The sequence below is a fragment of the Ranitomeya variabilis genome, chromosome 4, assembly GCF_051348905.1.
Source record: "Ranitomeya variabilis isolate aRanVar5 chromosome 4, aRanVar5.hap1, whole genome shotgun sequence".
Taxonomy (NCBI): domain Eukaryota; kingdom Metazoa; phylum Chordata; class Amphibia; order Anura; family Dendrobatidae; genus Ranitomeya; species Ranitomeya variabilis.
Window position 1 is genome coordinate 718,864,041 of NC_135235.1, and position 18,837 is coordinate 718,882,877.

The 18,837-nt window shown below is 43.1% G+C and overlaps 3 protein-coding genes across 3 annotated transcripts in view; 1 reads left to right on the forward strand and 2 right to left on the reverse strand.

Annotated features, from left to right (window-relative positions):
* Window positions 1–18,837, forward strand: part of LOC143766587 (uncharacterized) — a 925,271-nt gene that overhangs the window by 445,442 nt on the left and 460,992 nt on the right. The window lies entirely within an intron of this gene.
* Window positions 1–18,837, reverse strand: part of LOC143766586 (uncharacterized) — a 327,061-nt gene that overhangs the window by 286,324 nt on the left and 21,900 nt on the right. The window lies entirely within an intron of this gene.
* LOC143766602 (uncharacterized) lies at window positions 1,733–17,116 on the reverse strand. The gene is made up of 7 exons (XM_077254402.1): window positions 17,063–17,116; window positions 10,404–10,553; window positions 10,097–10,276; window positions 9,890–10,013; window positions 9,709–9,806; window positions 7,983–8,073; window positions 1,733–3,663 (listed from the first exon to the last, which is right to left on the reverse strand). The coding sequence occupies exons 1-7, from the start codon at window positions 17,087–17,089 to the stop codon at window positions 2,522–2,524; spliced, it is 1,812 nt and encodes a 603-aa protein (XP_077110517.1). The 5' UTR covers window positions 17,090–17,116; the 3' UTR covers window positions 1,733–2,521.

Sequence of the window (18,837 nt, forward strand, 5' to 3'; positions counted from 1 at the left end):
GGACTCGCTTCTGCCTTCTGTTTTTGTCTTTTCCGCTTTCGACCGTTGCTGAACCCCCTGGCTTGTTCCTGACCACGTGTACTGCTGCACCTTCTGGTATTTCTGCTTCTGACTGCTTTTTGACAAGGCTTGTCTGACCACTCTCTCGCCACTTGGTGGCACCTGTGCTGCTGCTCTGTGTGTGCAGCCTAACTTCCCTCACAAGATCCCCCTGGTGGAGGTTGCACTATACTGTACTGCATTGCAGAAGCATGACATTGGGTGAATTCTTTGAAGAGATTCCTTATACAGTCCATAGTAGGTAGAGCTTTTATGTATTCTCTTAGAATTGTTCCTTCCTGCATGGAGTCTTCTTCTTCATCACTATCCAACCATTGAGCAATAGAGGAAGAGCCCTGTTTATGTGATTGTAAGGTAATACTTCATTTGCTAATTTGCATGTAAAGGGATATTTGTTTTCTAGATTTTTTTTCTTGACTTTTTTGGGGAGTTTTTGTAGTTTTGACTGTCTCTTCAGGTTGTGATCTGGCGGATTTGCCCATTGTTAAATCTGGTCTAACTAAAACTCAATCGGGGGAATTTGGTAAAATCAAATCATTCAGTTGGTTACCATGGCTATTTAAATGAGATTTTTTTTATATAATTTTTTTAATTTTATAACATTTAGATATATGTTCGGATCTTAAATGTACTGCTTTTAAGTGATTTGAAATGATCAATTTCAGGAGTTAGATAAAGGTTGTTATTGTTGTTGTAAGAGAAAAAAGGGATCCCTTATTCTAAAGCGAAGGAAATGTATAATAATCAAAAACAGTTACACTTGCTATACCAAGACTGGTCAGTAGATGGCAACAAAAACTTTCTCCCAGAGATGCCACCTAACTAGATTACTTAGATCCTCCAGTCTCTTTCTTTTCACTTCTTGTTCTTTACTCTTTAATCTTCTTTTTACTTCTCCCCTCATCACCTCTCCCCCAGCCCAAATGAATCTCCTCACCTCTCTCCGCTGAAACGACAGGTGCAGTCAAGACAAGCGCAAAGCCTTTGCCTCCTGCAAGTCCAGGAAGGAAGAAGGTCTCACCACCACGGCTCCAGGTGTCCCAGCACGTCGTCGAGCCCAGCTCTCAAATATGGTGTCAGACAGAAGGAGGAGCCACAGGACGCCAAAGCTGCAGCCCCAGTCCAAGAATGCCCAGAGCTCAGCCCAGGCATTGGAGAGATAAAGCTGGACGGTGACACGCTTCCTAGCCGTGGTCTGGCCAGAGTGTCCCCGAGTGGATCACACACCCTTGCCCGTTCAGAGTGGGAGGGAGACAGGCGGCACATGAGGGACCGTCAGGCCCATGGTCACAGGAGTCTGGAGGGGAGAAGAGGGGGTGTATTATCGGGCAGGAGCAGGGGTTGGAGCTTCTGAGTGGTAGCCGCACCTTTAATACCTTGAGGGTATTCTCTGCTGCCTCTGTGTCGCCATCTTCAGCAGGGGCTTCAGGTAGAAATATTGAGTCCTTTTCACTGTGGGTCCCACCTGTTCAGCATTTCAGTGTCTTGAAGGACCTGGAAGATGCCTCTTTTTTGTTTTTCCACAAAGAGTCTCCCCCAAAGGGTGCTGAGGGGTTCCAGCTAGACTCAGGGGAGTTAGTATAGAAAAAAAGTCTGTCTTTTCCTGTTTTTTCTTCTGATTTAAGCAGGAGCTCACGTAGAGGCAAATATAAAAAAACGTGGGTACTCCAGCTCCGGTAAAATGATGAAATTCTTTATTGATCCAACATAGTCATAACAGGATAATCCTTACAGATTGTAGACAAGACAGGTGATTGCACAGATTATGGCAACGCGTTTCGATCACACTGGATCTTACTCATGCCCATCTCACGTAGAGCACGTCTTCTCCTCATAGCAGCTAGATCACACTCCCCTATCTGAGTTATTTTTGATGGTTAACAAAAAATTATTTTACAGTACATCATTTTTCACACTCTAGGTATGTTTGTGTAGGATTTTTGATCTTTGAAGGGGTTGTCAGCTACTTGGACAAGCCCTTATCATTCCTTATGTTTGTTGCAATTAAAATAAAAACACTTACTCAAACCTCTCATGCCTGCCCAATCAGCACTGGAGTCACTATCCCACATTTGGACACATTGAACAATAAGATGAAGTCAGAAAGCATATGTCCGAAGGTGGGGACAGTGAAGCTGGCGCTTACTAGGTGCAGGGCTTGTGTGATGCAAAAACTTCTCATAAGCCCTGGGAAAGCGATTGCTACCACCGCTGGGATGGCACTGTCTTGGAAGGTGAGTATGAGTGTTTTTGTTTTTGTTTTTAACGAGGCCAAACATGAGGTATGACAAAAATCTATCCTACTAGTGGACAATCCCTTTACGAAGATAACATTTTTGTGTAAATAATTTTCAACACTCTGAACATGAAAAAGGCTTCTCCCCATGTGACTTCTCTGATGTTTATTTAGAGTTGATTTCCCTGTAATACATTTCCCACATTAAGAACATGAAAAAGGCTTCTACCCTGTGTGACTGCTATGGTGACTAAGAAGAGATGATTTCTTCACAAAACACTTTCCACATTCTGAACATGAAAAAGGCTTCTCCCTTGTGTGGTATATCTGATGTCTATTAAGTTGCGATTTCTGGTTAAAACATTTCCCACATTCTGAACATGAAAAAGGCTTCTCTCCTGTGTGAGTTTTTTTGTGTACAACAAGATTCCATTTATGGTTAAAACATTTCCCACATTCTGAGCATGAAAAAGGCTTCTCCCCTGTATGAGTTCTCTGATGCTTAACAATATCGGGTTTCTGGTTAAAACATTTTCCACATTCTGAACATGAAAAAGGCTTCTCCCCTGTGTGAGTTCTTTGGTGGCTAACAAGATTTCTTTTCTGTTTAAAATATTTCCCACATTCTGAACATAAAAAAGGCTTCTCCCCTGTGTGAGTACTCTGATGTTTAACCAAATATGATTTCTGGCTAAAATGTTTCCCACATTCTGAACATGAAAATGGCTTCTCCCCTGTGTGGGTTCTCTGATGGCTATCAAGATTCCCTTTCCGGTTAAAACATATGCCACATTCTGAGCATGAAAACGGCTTCTCCCCTGTGTGAGTTCTTTGGTGTTTAACAAGATTTCCTTTCAGTTTAAAATATTTCCCACATTCTTGACATAAAAAAGGCTTTTCCCCTGTGTGAATTCTCTGATGATTAACCAAAACTGATTTATGGATAAAACATTTCCCACATTCTGAGCATGAAAAAGGCTTCTCACTTGTGTGAGTTCTCTGGTGACGAACTAGATTTGATTTCTGGTTAAAACATTTCCCACACTTGGAACAAAAAAATCTATTCTCTGTTGTGTGAATTTTTTGATGTTTAAGAACATACTTTTCGAGATGAAGGCTATTGCCATATTTTAAACATGAAAACAGTGTATTTTCTTTAAGAGCATTTTGTTTTTTAATGCTTATTTTGTGACTTTGATTTTCCTTAGTAGTTGGAAATGAATCAGAAGACATATCTTTGCTGTGAAGGGATGATGATATATCTGGAGTAATGGCACTCACTTCAGTTGTTTCCCGTGGGATCTCAAAATCATCTGATTTAAAAACTGAAGATATCAGCTGTCCCTCCGATTTCCTGGTACTGTTATCTGCCAAAAATAAAACCAATTATTCTTGTATAAAATATCATTAATCTTTCTTATTTTTGAACATTTATAGTTAAGCTGACCATAAAAATAGCAAGTTGTGTAGAAAAAAAATAGTTTAGTTTATATTGATGTTTTGCCTATCCTTAAAACTCCCATGTACTGTTACTGCCCCACATTTGCTGCTCTATAATAGAAAACTGCATAGCATGAACCAGTGGAGTGTGTTGTTCAACTGTTTGTCCATTCTGCCTCTCAAATATGGAATAAAAAGTCACCAAATAATGTTAAGAAGGTGAAAATACCAATAAAAACTTCTATCCATCTCACAAAAACAAGTCCCCACTGAAGAGTATAGGAATGCACTAACCAGACAAATAAGGGGATGACGGACAGGGATAAATGAAAATAACAATCATATAAAATACACTCACAAAACAACAAAAGGGAACACAGGAAAGTTAAAGGAAGGAGAAACCAAATAGCAGACGATGGGGATGTGCATGCAAACAAAACTCCAAGCAACAATCTCCTGACCAAAGCTCCAAATGCCATCTTCAACCACAGACAATACCTTCAGCTACACAACAGGCAGTAAGAACTAACGCTGGCACCCCTAAGTGCCAGAGGTGAGCATACATAGCAGAGGGAAGTGGGAAAAACTGAACAGCTGATACAATCCAGATAGGAAAGCTTCAGGAGCTTCAACTGAACATATTAAGCAACAAAACTGCTGGCAAGGAAAAAACTGCATGGTTTAATAAGATGGAGAAGTAATTTTAACCAGTGCAGGAGTTTTTGAAACCAGATGCCGCGATTGTCTGGCCCCTCTTTGTCCCGATATCCACGTGTTACAAAGGGTCTTGAAAAGCAACATGGCTTTCATAAACCAATCCAGCAATATCCCCTCTACCAAAGTCAAATCTACCCCTCGCTTCTGAGCCTTGCAGTGGGCCCAAACCACATTTAGTATCCATGTATTTGGTATTACTATAGTAAGAAGAACCCACTTAAATTAGTGTGTGTGTCTCCTGGAGCACAATCTGGGCACCGTGTGTTGGGTAATAAAATGTTATATTTGAAATTTTCACTCCAACATCCATTGCGTGCTTATTTCCAGAATATGCCTGTGGAGTCAAAATAGTCCAATAGATTAATTCAATGAGTGTTATAATCTTCAAAATGATGTCACTTTATGGATAAGTCTACTGTTCTGTTTTTTTTTTTGCCATTGTGTAATATTAAGGCTTGTTCAAATGGTGTGTCAAATATTCTCTGGGATCTTCTCCAGCGATGTCTGCATCTGTCAACAAGCTAGGCCTTATTAATTCTGCAGGGCATGCTAGTGATTGAGGAAACATTAAAACCAGAAGCTCTGGGCGTGTCTGTGTTAGTCCAAATCTATATGGAGTCGTTAAAGGATTATGGACAAAACTGTGACTATAGACAATCATATCTACTGAAATGACCAAACAACAATTTATTTTCTTCACAAAAAAAGAGTAACTAGTGGTGGAGAGAATGTGGCTCACTGGCAACTAAGTTATCGTCGGGGGCCAATATTTTCAGATGAGTTTCAAGGACAAATATGAGACACTAGATGGTGGCCCGAATCTAGCGTATCGGGTATTTTAGAATATGTAGGTAGTATATAGCACAGGCTATGTACTGTATTGCACAGTGACGTAGTATATAACACAACCGATGTAGTATATAACATAGCTACGTAGTATATAACAGAGCTACGTAGTATGTAACACAGCGTACGTAGTATATAGCAGAGCTACGTAGTATATAACACAGCCACGTAGTATATAACATAGCCACATAATGTATTGCACAGGTATATAGTATATTGGTCACCCACGTAGTATATAGCAGAGCCACGTAGTATATAACATAGCCACGAAGTATATTGTAGAGCCACATAGTATATTGCATAGGCACGTAGTATATAGCAGAGCCACGTAGTATATAACATAGCCACGAAGTATATTGTAGAGCCACGTAGTATATTGCACAGGCACGTAGTATATTGCACAGCCACGTAGTATATAACACAGTCACGTAGTGTATTGCACAGCTACATAGTGTATTGCACAGCTCTGAGTATATTGGTCAGCGACATAGTATATAGCAGAGCCATGTAGTATATAACATAGCCACGTAGTATATTGTAGAGGCACGTAGTATATTGCATAGCTACCTAGTATATTGCACAGCCACGTAGTATATAACAGAGCCACATAGTATATTGCACAGTCGACGTAGTATATAACAGAACTGACACAGCCACGTAGTATATTGCACAGCTACGTAGTGTATAACACAGAGCACGTAGTACATTGCACAGCCACATAGTATATTGGACAGTCACATTGTATATTGCACAGTCACGTTGCATATTGCACAGTCACGTTGCATATTGCACAGTCACGTTGTATATTGCCCAGCTACATAGTATATAGCACAGAGATGTAGTATATAACAGAGCCCAGGCAGTATGTAACACAGCCCACGTAGTATATAGCAATGGGGGCACTATATGCGTGGTTAAAAAAGACTTAAAATAAACATATACTCACCTTCCGAAGGCCCCTTGAAGTCCTGGCGCCTGTGTGCAGTGGACGCGGCAGCTTCCGGTCCCAGGGTTGGTATGAAAACAGGAACTGTGATGATGTCGTGGTCACATGACCGTGACATCATGGCAGGTCCTTCTCGCATAGCATCCTTGGCACCGGAACCTGCCGCTTGCACTGCCGAGGACAGTGTGCCATGTCGGAAGGTGATAATAACCTTTTTTATTATTATTATTTGTAACATTAGATCTTTTTACTATTGATGCTGCATAAACAGCATCAATAGTAAAAAGTTGGTCACACAGGGTTAATAGCTGCGTTATCGGAGTGCGTTACACCGCTGTACGTTAACGCTGGCATTAACCCCGTGTGAGGGCTCAGCGCTGACTGCAGGACAGTAAAGCAGCGGCCATTTCGCTGCCAGACTATGGCCGTCGCTGATTGGTCGTGGCAATGGTCGTGGGCGTTTTGCCATGACCAATCAGCAACTTGGATTTTCATGACAGACAGAGGCCATGACCAATGAATATCCGCGACAGACAGACAGACAGAAAGATGGAAGTGACCCTTAGTCAATTATATAGTAGATTCAAAGAGAACTTTTTATAATAGTGCCCAACTGAGGTGTCTTAAATTTAGGTCTTGGGGATTTGCAAGAAGCCATGGTGACCTTTTTTTTTAATGACTACCAGGGAGTTACAGACTCACATAAGTGAGGCAGGCCAATCCCACCACAATCAAACTATCATACAGAATGAACCTGTAAAAAAAGATATAGAATAAAAAAAAGTTATATCCCCAACAACAATGTATCTATGAGAGGAGAACTACAACACTAAACTGGAGTTGCACTCATTTATGGAGGACCATTGGCGCTACTATAAGTCCTGACCACAAGAGTATAGAAACTATTAGTGCTCCTCATTTATGGAGAGATTGTGCAGTAATCTGAATTCATTATGATCGAAAATATAATGGAATTTATGACGTGAAGTGAATCCATGAAACCAGGGTCGAGCCATGCCAACACATCTCCTGCAGGTGTGAATAAATGTATAATACAGCCATCAGCCGCGAACAGCTTGGAGATATATCATGGCACAGGTGTAATGCCTTATGTGTAGTTTATCACAATCCTGTTTGAAGTTAGTCAGTTTTAAAAGAAATTGAAAAGTCAGGATAAAGGGAAATTCTGTTATTGTGCAGAAATTCACACTTGGCCTCACTGCACATTTAATCTTGTCAATCATAAGTGAAGTTTGGCCAGAAAAACCGGACCTGGTCTTGTAGGGACCATATGATCACATTCAGCAGCACAGAAGGGAGAGAAGGTAGATTCATCCAATAAGATGTCAGGGTTTTAGGAAACCAACAGCATCATTACCCTCCACTTTATCTTACAGGACCGTCATGATATTTTTCTTCAAGTGATTTTCTAACTTGTCAGCACATTCTACGTACACTGTCATTTGGCTTTGTAGTTTACAGATCTGGGCAGGTAACGGTCAACGTCTTCTAATCTCAGGGGGTAGGTGGATCCTCCAGGTTGTAAGTTCTATAGAAAAGGGCTTTCAATCACCAAAGTTATATGAACAGTTTTGAGTGGAGGAAAATGTTATGGTCTAGAGGAAAAATGGTGATCACATCATTTTAATATGGCCGGATTACACCATCAATAAAGCAGCCACAGTCAGTGACTGAGTAGAATCTGTGACCTCTCTGCATTTAGTGGTCACTACTCACCTGGGTAGTCATATGTAGGAATCTCCTCTTTACACCGCTCATCACCCCTCACAGATGTCTTTGTAGTATTAACATGGGTCAGATCTTCACTCTGAAACAAATATTGTAAAAGTCACAGAGAGATGGAGAAGTCACATCTATGATCAGATCTAATCCTGCCATCTCCACCGTTTTCAGTATACTGTAACGCTTGCGCCCAGACTGGTTGGCGCGGGCATGTGGGGGTGTGGCCCCACTGGGCGACAGACCAGACTACCCTGGAAGGGGTGTAACTAAGTAGCTTCCTTGGTCTTCGCTGGAGCCTCTGATGGTGAGGTCAGACTTGTGCATCAGGAAGCTACCAGTTACCACTCCAGGGTGGTGTCTGGCTGTGGCTGCTGATCCCACCGGGGAACGGAACATAGACAGACAGGCGGGCATGGCTGGGACACAGGCAGGCGGACGGGTACAACAGAGACACTGGCAGGCGGGCACGGCTGGCTCTCTGGCAGGCAGGTACGAGTACTACAGAGACACTGGCAGGCAGGCGGACATGGCTGGCTCTCTGGTTGGCAGGCAGGTATGGGTGGCTCTCTGGCAGGACAGGCAGACTAGGCTGGTACACTGGAAGAATCGGTAGGGACCGCTCTGCAGGCAGGTATGTAAAACAGGTAAGAACCTGTTCAGACAGGTGGACTTAAGAATAGGTAGAGAAAGACCGCAAGAGCGGATGCAGAGCGAAAGCACAGGAGCCAAGAACAGAGATGCAGGAGGCGGAGCCAGGACGAGGAGTCAAGTGCAGAAACGCAGGAGGCAGAGCCACGTGCAGAAACGCAGGAGGTGGATCCAAGAGTAGGAGGCAGAGCCACGTGCAGAAACGCAGGAGGCGGAGCCAAGAGCAAGAGGCATAGAACCGCAAGGAGCAGAGCCAGGTAGAACCGCAAGGAGCGGAGCCACAGAGCAAAGCCACAGAGTGCAGAGCAAAGTTACAAAGAGGAGAGCTGAGAGCAAAGCCACAGAGTGCAGAGATGAGAGCAGAACAAAGTCTGAGTGCAGAGCAAGACACAGAGTGCAGAGCCCAGAGGAAAGGAAACCAAGGCAGGGATATAAACGGACACAGGAACAGAACTAGGCTAAGCCAAAGTCAGGAACAGGACAAGGCACAGAGACACGACACAAGCCAGGGTACGACGCCCCTCTGGGTGGCGGACATAGGCCAGGGTACGAAGCCCCACTGGATGGCAAACACAGGACACAGACCAGGGTACAACACCCCTCTGGGTGGCATACATAAGAGTAACAGAGACAGGGCCTGGCACCTCAGCAGCTAAGAACTGACTGATGGAGTAAGTTGCACAGGCCCCCACCAATGGGTGTGGATATCGTAAATACAGGAAGCCTCATGGCGATTGGCCGGGGACACCTTAGCAAGGTGCACACAGTCTCAATAAGACACAGGAGTTACCAGCGCCGCCCCCCTATGCACACAGACAGAGCAAGCAGCAGACATGAGGCACACAGCATGGAGCTGGCAGCAGAGAGAAGTCACAACAAGGCCCAGAGAAGTAATTGAGTTTGAGTGTAATGCAGGTGGAGGATGGGAGGCCATGCAGTGATGCCAGCAGGGTTGTTACATACACAAGTATAAAACATATAATATTGGTGGATAAAACAAGACTGAGTGCAAGACCTTCACAGCCGTTGTCTACATATTGTAAAGATCTAATGACACCTTCTATCCATCTACCTGATGATCCTGAGGAACATTGGGATCTTCTTGTTTACAGTCCTGTAGAAGAAGAGGACGGGGACATCTCTCTGGTGTTGTCCTCTTACTGGATAGATCTGGAGGAAACACATACAGGGACTGAATTCATTCTTTACATACAGATAATTATATGTTGTGTGTATTTAGTCCTGTCTATTACCTGGTGATGTGAGAGGCTGGGGAACCTCTATCTTGATGTCCTTGTATACATCTTTGTGTCCTTCTAAATACTTCCACTCCTCCATGGAGAAATAGACTGCGACATCCTGACACCTTATAGGAACCTGACACATACAGTAATACAGTCATCCCCCCGATCCCTTCATAACGTTACTGTAGAATGTACCAGCATTCCCAGCAGTGTCACCTCTCCAGTCAGCAGCTCAATCATCTTGTAGGTGAGTTCTAGGATCTTCTGGCCATTGATGTCCTCATGTATCAGGGGGTGAGATGGAGGACCCGTGATTGGACTCAGGGGTCTTTCCCATCCCTCAGACACAGGGTCCTGACAGCGCTCACCAGAGGTCTTCTTCACTACTGTGTAATCCTGGTTATGGAGAGACACATTAATGAATCTCACTACAGACATTTCCAGTCCTCACCTCTCCAGTTCTGTCCATCTGTTATTCCCATACATAAGAATGATGTAATGTGACGTCATCAGAATCTCTCACCTCTCCAGTAAGTCGGGAGAGGATCTCTAGGGTGAGGTGTAATATCCTCTCCACCATCATTTCTTTGTCCATATCCATCCTTGAGGGGTAAATCAGGAAAATTCTCTTATATAGAAGATCTTCACTGAGAGGATCCGATATTGTAGAGACCTGAATGAGAAGATGATGAGCCGATGTAACATCATAAAAATCCTGTGTAATAATACAATTACTGGAGATAATAAGGGAAACATATCAGGAGATAGAACGTGTAGATGTTCTATTTTCTAGTCTTGTATGGCCTGGAGCATAATTGGAATTGCTGACTAAGACATCTCCATTTTCCCAATCACTGGCTATGTTACTCACTGCTTTGTCAACTGATTGCTGTAGGAAACACAAGATCGTTGGGACTGACCAGAAAATACAGAGACCGGCGGGGACCCAAGCAGCAGTCATATTTTTATTATTTTACAGTATTTAGTTTTCTTCTTTCCATCTACTAATGAAACCTATATATTTAGGCCACAGACAACAAGCAGTTTCTTCCTCGGAGTCGGCAGCTGAATACGTTCCTCATAGACTCATCTTCCATAACGCTAATTCTCGTCTCATTTCCCGACCCTGGAATCGGCATTAGCAATACTGCAGGAGATATTCATTACACGTGACAGGAGAAATAACGACTTCATGATGAGGACGACATCTTCATCTTCTACTACGGCTCTAGAAACAGATTTGTCCAGAGTCGGTCACTGACTCCATCACCACCGGCCTCTATATGAAGGTTTCCCGTCTTCCCCGCACTGTAATCTTCTATCACGTTAGATCTCAGGTCTGATTCACACACAGAAGTTTGAGGCTTTTATAAAAGATTTTTTGTTTGCACCAACACCGCAGACAGAAATGATCTCATCCCAAAGTCTCCATGTACAGTGTTTTATGAGGTTTATTTCTGGCCTTAGGCTTTCCTATATTACAAGAAAAACACCAGAAAAAGCAGATATTAAAAAGTCTCAAAAGAAAATTGGCTCCAACAATTCTTGTAAAATTAAAAAAAAAATAAAAAAAACAGAAGACAATTTTATTATTTTTTAACAAGTGAAACTTTTTTTTTTTACAAAATAACTCTTTTGGGCCCAAGAACATAGAAGTACACCGCAGGGATGGCACAGGTGCGGCTACAACAAAAACTCTGGCAGTTTAACCACTTGCTGCTGTGAAATGCAAACATGGCATCTAAGAAGGTGTGACAGAGTCCGGCTGAATGCCCAAAGTACTCGATAGTATGGGGCGGCCTAGTTACAACAATACTTACATGGCTAATAATGGTGTCTGGGCTGCAATGTACAAAGGTCTATTAGGCCGGGCCAGAGGCAGCATCCAAAAAGTTACCTTTTAATGCCCCCAAGCACATTAGAGTAAAGTTGAATGAAAGCACTGATTTTGGGGGGTTTAGGCAACTGTATAATGTATTTGGGGGCCTCCTGACAAATGATATCAGGGCAGAGAAGGATCTGGCATCCTGAATTTCAGAGGCTTCCTGTAGATAATCCTACACTACAGGAGTCTGGAGGTGACTCTCTCATACAGACCACAGGAAAGCTGGAATATTTGTGTATGGGGGAGTCAGAAGAGATAGCCATCTGTCAAATGACTGTTCAGCCAACACTTAGGGTACCGTCACACTCTGCAACTTTCCAACGATCACGACCAGCGATACGACCTGGCCGTGATCGTTGGAAAGTCGTTGTGTGGTCGCTGGGGAGCTGTGACACAGACAGCTCTCCAGCGACCAACGATGCCGAAGGCCCCGGGTAACCAGGGTAAACATCGGGTTACTAAGCGCAGGGCCGCGCTTAGTAACCCGATGTTTACCCTGGTTACCAGTGTAAATGTAAAAAAACCAAAAAACCGTACATACTCACATTCCGGTGTCCGCCAGGTCCCTCGCAGTCTGCTTCCCGCTCTGACTGAGTGCCGCCGTAAAGTGAAAGCAGATCACAGCGGCAACGTCACCGCTGTGATCTGCTCTCACTTTCTGGCCGGCAGTCAGTCAGAGCGGGAAGCAGACGGCAAGGGACCTGAAGGACACCGGAATGTGAGTATGTACGGTTTTTTTTTTTTTACTTTTACGCTGGTAACCACGGTAAACATCAGGTTACTAAGCGCGGCCCTGCGCTTAGTAACCCGATGTTTACCCTGGTTACAAGCGAACGCATCGCTGGATCGCTGTCACACACAACGATCCAGCGATGACAGCGGGAGATCCAGTGACGAAAGAAAGTTCCAAACGATCTGCTACGACATACGATTCTCAGCAGGATCCCTGATCGCCGCTGCATGTCAGACACAGCGATATCGTATGGATATCGCTGGAAAGTCACGGATCGTACCGTCGTAGCGACAAAAGTGCCACTGTGAGACGGTACCCTTACAGTACAGACCAAAAGTTTGGACACACCTTCTCATTTAAAGATTTTTCTGCATTTTCATGACTATGAAAATTGTACATTCACACTGAAGGCATCAAAACTATGAATTAACACATGTGGAATTATATACTTAACAAAAAAGTGTGAAACAACTGAAATTATGTCTTATATTCTAGGTTCTTCAAAGTAGCCACCTTTTGCTTTGATGACTGCTTTGCACACTCTTGGCATTCTCTTGATGAGCTTCAAGAGGTAGTCACCGGGATCATCCCCTCCCCTGACGAAGCTACATATGGTAACGATATGCATAGGGATGCCCCACATGGCTACATACTGATCGCTTGGCAAGTATGAATTTTGTTTATATGCATGCCTATTGGTATTATTAGGGTTATTGTCTATGGCTATACATTGATTATCTGTTTTGCACATTCTCTTCATGAGTGTATCTGAGTACTGCTTTTTATAAGATGATAAGAGTGTTTTTCTCTAAGTGGAACTGTGCTGCACTTGTAATATTGTATACATTTCAGAATTTTCACTAATGGGCTATATCTAAGCCTGGTATTTATTATTATGTATTTTCTGAAATAAGAAAAAGTATTTAAAACTGCTCTTAGTGAGCAGCTACGTGATTTATAGATTACTAAGCAGTCACAGTATCACTCATGGATTTTTTGTCTATATTTCGCCGCCATGACCCTATTGAGCCATGACTTGTGTGTGTTTTATATGTTTTTAAATTCTTTTTATACATGTACATTATGTGCACTCGTGATTGTTTCAATAAAGCCTTTGTTCACATGTATATTTGGTGTGTGCACCTCTATTTGCATCTTCTTTTTCTTTTCACTTTTAAAACAAACCTTTGCACATTTGTGGCCTGCTAAAGGTCATTTTGCAGGGCTCTGGCAGTGCTCCTCCTGTTCCTCCTTGCACAAAAGCTGAGGTAGCAGTCCTGCTGCTGGGTTGTTGCCCTCCTACAGTCCCCTCCACGTCTCCTAGTGTACTGGCCTGTCCCCTGCTAGCGCCTCCAGCCTCTGAACACTACGCTGACAGACACCGCAAACCTTCTTGCCACAGCTCTCATTGTGTGCCATCCTGGATGAGCTGCACTACCTGAGCAACTTGTGTGGGTTGTAGAGTCCGTCTCATGCTACCACGAGTGTGAAAGCACAACCAACATTGAAAAGTGACCAAAACATCAGCCAGAAAGCATTGGTACTGAGATGTGGTCTGTGGTCCCCACCTGCAGAACCACTCCTTTATTGAGGGTGTATTGATAATTGCTAGTGATGAGCGAGTGTACTCGCTGCTCGGGTTTTCCCGAGCACGCTTGGGTGACCTCCGAGTATTTATGACTGCTCGGAGATTTAGTTTTTAGTTTCAGTGATTTACAGCTACTAGCCAGGCTGAGTATATGTGGGGGTTGCCTGGTTGCTAGGGAATCCCCACATGTAATCAAGCTGGGTAGTAGCTGTAAATCATTCAGCTGCAGCGATAAAAACTAAATCTCCGAACACTAACAAATACTCTGAGACCACCCGACCGTGCTCGAGAAAACCCGAACAACGAGTACACTCGCTCATCACTAATAATTGCCAATAATTTCCATCTGTTGTCTATTCCATTTGCACAACAGCATGTGAAATTGATTGTCAAACAGTGTAGCTTCCTAAGTGGACAGTTTGATTTCACAGAAGTTTGATTTACTTGGAGTTATATTCTGTTGTTTAAACATTCCCTTTATTTTTTTGAGCAGTGCGTATATGGCTTGAGAAAGGCAGAGAAATCTGCCAAAATGTTGCTAATGGAGTAAAGTCACGGTTTTTCACTTTGATTTTTGGAGTGCTGTCTGTTTTTTTCTGATTTTATATATAAAATTATAAATAGATAGATAGATAGATAGATAGATAGATAGATAGATAGATAGATAGAAAAAATTAAAATAAAAATAGAAAGGAAAAGAAGCATCACAACCTAACTGATGGCCTAATATTCAGCAGTTGTTTTGAGAAGATTACATGGACTGATGTTTATCTTTGACATTTTATCTTATTTAATATATACGGCCTGTTATAATACTAGGGTAGGATTTGGGCCTTGTTGGTTGGATATGTTTTCAATTTATTGTGGGTGGGTAGACGTCATTACTTGTATAGGTGAGGGTTTGTTTCAGACATTATGGGACTATTAATTAATTCAGCAAATTGTGGGGACATGTTTTTCTTTTTTTGGTGGTTGATCTTGAAGAACAATTTAGGACCATAGATGTATATAATTTTCTTTTTTATGTATAAGTTGTTTGACACCCTCAATAATTTTTATTAACTTCTCTTCTTATGTCTTGTGTCTATTTATTCACTAATTATTTGATGTTTTTTTTCCTTTTTCTTTACTGAATCTCGCCAGGTGATGTTCATGTACCCCTGCGGGGGGGGGGCAGATGTCGGTTCTCCTCCCACTTAAATTTAATTGGCCGTTTCATGGCATGAGTCATTTGACTCTCATTCATTGATACACCCTCTCACATTCACTTGCTGGATGAATGATGGTATAACCCCTCCTACCTAAGTTTGATTGGTTATGTGATGGCATAAGCCCGTTCCATCTCTTAAATAGAACTTTAAGCCTGGTAGAGGTGTGTTAAGGCTAGTTATTAGTATGGGATATGCTGGTATTTTTTTTATTTATGTTTTTAATGTATTTGTGTACGTGCGGTCATTTTGTGTGATTGCGCAATATAGGTCCTTTATAACATCCTATAATGTACCAGGGCTGAATCACCCTTTAATAGTGACATCTGTGGTGTGAGCACATCTAACTCCCCCTCCGGTCTTCCTGGTGGCTGCCCGGATGGTTATACTACAGTTTCTCTGCTCTGTCCTACAACCTTTGTGAAGCATCACCCTCTAACAGTGATGTGAATATATGTAACTCTTCCTCCGGTTTTCTTGGTGGCTGACTTGATGGTTACTTTGGAGTTCTTTGTTCCATCTCGCAGTTTCTGCGAAGCATCGGTCATTCACAATCTTTTTTGCCTGCATTCATTGGTGGCATGATGGGAAAGCTCCCCCCACTCGAATTTGATTGCCCGCTTGACGGCATGAGTCATATGACTCTCATATATAAACAAGCCCGCTTACACTTATTGGTCTCAGGATGGTGTAACTCCTCCCACTTAATTTTGATTGGTTGTGTGATGGTATAAGTCCTAAGACGCCTAACACGCCCAGGAAGAAGCAACAGAGAAACGCGCGTTGGGGTCCGGAGGCACGGCCTGTCACTTGGCAGTATATCTTTTTGCTGGATACGCTTAGAGGTAATATGTTGAGGAATGGATACTGTGCAGTTTGCGTGCATGTGGGTTTTTGAAGGGACGAGGTAATAGTATTTGGCTATGGGTGCTTTTGTGTATAGTTAAACTGCACCCCTAGTACCTGTTATGAAATTGTGGATATTGTTCCAACCTCCCACACGTGTCACACTGGTAATACAGACAGTGCTTAGTTGCAAATATTGTATTATTATTGTCTAATTGAGAGTATGCAACATTCTATTGACTGTATATGTATACCTATATTATTAAAATATCTCAACCTTAGTGGATAGATTCCCTGATCCAGTGACTTTGCGTAGTTCCATATTCTGCTGGCCTCTGTTGTTGTAGTTTGAGGCACCAATCTGTTTTATTGTTGTAATTTATTGATGTTAAATAAAAAAATCATTGTTTTAAATATTTTGCTTAGAAACACTTCTTGATTCTGTTGTGGGCAATTACAATAGGATCCATATGTTTGACTTTTATATCTGATATTGTATATTTCACCTTGTAATCACCATGTTTTGCATTATTCACTGTTGCCATAGTGATCACAATTCCCATTATCAGGGAAATAAATAATTATATTGGTTCCGCCTTGTGTTTGTCGGTGTGTTGTATCCGGTCACCTGCTTACAGGGGCATAATGGGGGCATTATACTGTGTGGGGGCATCATATATACTGCATAAGGGGCATATTGGGGGCATTACAATGTGTGGGGCCAAGAAAGGGGCCCTGTACTATGGGAACAATCCGTTCCCTCACTTCCTGTCTCCCATAGTTGGGTCGTATGTATCTATTACAGGAAACAGAACAAAAACGTTATAATTCTTATAAAGTGGCAACAAAAACCCCAAAAGAGTCTCAGTGCTGAAGGGGTTAATGTCCCCTCCACACTCAGTAATGGGGATTCTCCACCTACCTCCACCTGCAGAGCCGCACTCCACATATATGGCTGTTCTGTGGGAACAGGACCTGTGATGAGGTCACAGGAGGGGAGGAGTCAGGGGTCACATGATCAGGGGCCTCAGTGTATGCAGGACTCTGCTGTGCTGGTTGTCATGGTGCTGGATGAGGGGAAGTTTCTGTGTGGGGTCAGGAGGGGTTTACAGTGTGGATATAGCAGAGCCGTGTGTGTATGAGGTGTACGGAGCGGAGCCGTGTGTGTATGAGGTGTACGGAGCGGAGCCGTGTGTGTATGAGGTGTACGGAGCGGAGCCGTGTGTGTATGAGGTGTACGGAGCAGAGCCGTGTGTGTATGAGGTGTATGGAGCGGAGCTAAATGTATACGAGGTGTATGGCGCAGAGCCACGTGTGTACGAGGTATATGGAGCAGAGCGCGTGTGTACAAAGCACAGCCGCGTGTGTAGGAGTAGCTATGTGTGGCCATTATACGGTACGAAGTATCATGTGCGGCCATTATACAGTATGGAGCATCATGTGTGGCCATTATACAGTATGGAGCATCATGTGTGGCCGTTATACAGTATGGAGCATCATGTGGGGCCATTATACAGTATTGAGCATCATGTGGGGCCATCATACAGTATGGAGCATCATGTGTGGCCATTATACAGTATGGAGCATCATTTGTGGCCGTTATACAGTATGGAGCATCATGTGGGGCCATTATACAGTATGGAGCATCATGTGCAGTCATTATACAGTATTGAGCATCATGTGGGGCCATTATACAGTATTGAGCATTATGTGGGGCCATTATACAGTATTGAGCATTATGTGGGGCCATTATACAGTATGGAGCATCATGTGTGGCCATTATACAGTATGGAGCATCATGTGTGGCCGTTATACAGTATGGAGCATCATGTGGGGCCATTATACAGTATGGAGCATCATGTGCGGTCATTATACAGTATTGAGCATCATGTGGTGCCATTATACAGTATGGAGCATCATGTGTGGCCATTATACAGTATGGAGCACTGTGTGGCCATATTTTTTTGTTTATAATTATTCTTTATGAAACAGTGTGAGCAGCAGTTCTAAATGGGTGTGGTTGGGACGTGGATATGGGTGTGGCTAGTTATGAATGGGTGTGGTCAGAGGCGTGGCCTAAAATTTGCCACAGCGTGCCGCAAACTATGTCCCTCTTTTCCATTTTCAAAAGTTGGGAGGTATGTGTGTGTACGAAGTGTACGGAGCGGAGCCGTGTGTGTACGGAGCCATGTGTGTATGGACCTAGCAGATGTATTGCCCACGTTAAGTACACACTATAGAGGAATATACCAATCTAATTCCACAGTGCAGGAGGACGATGTATCTCTCTAATTACAGAGTATATCGCTCCCTGAACTGTCCATAGATCCTAGTTTGCTCTTCGCTCCCTGAACTGTCCATAGATCCTAGTTTGCTCTTGGACGGGCCATGAACAGTGGAGGAGTTGGAGGAGGCAGTGAGTAAACTCCAGAATGAAGAAGCCCAGGGGGTCCAATGGTTTCCCAGGAGAATCCTATAAAGAATATGGGGGATCTTGTTACCAGAATTATTGGGGTCTTTGAGGAGCCGCATCAGTAGGAAGATCGCTCACATCTAGGAATTAAGCAAATATCGTCCGATATCCCGACTCCCTGCAGATAATGAAATATTAGCCAAAGTACTCGCCAATAGGCAAATAAAAGTGATCCATGAAGACAAACAGGATTCATACCGATCAGATCTACGGCACCAACATCA

Coding starts and splice junctions, on each gene's coding strand:
- LOC143766602 (XM_077254402.1), bottom strand. CDS start 17,089: ATGTGGAGTGCGGCTCTGCAGGTGGAG. Junction 10,554..17,062: donor GTGCGGCTCTGCAGGTGGAG/GTAGGTGGAGAA, acceptor CTTCTCATTCAG/GTCTCTACAATATCGGATCC. Junction 8,074..9,708: donor ATGTTCCTCAGGATCATCAG/GTAGATGGATAG, acceptor TATTTGTTTCAG/AGTGAAGATCTGACCCATGT.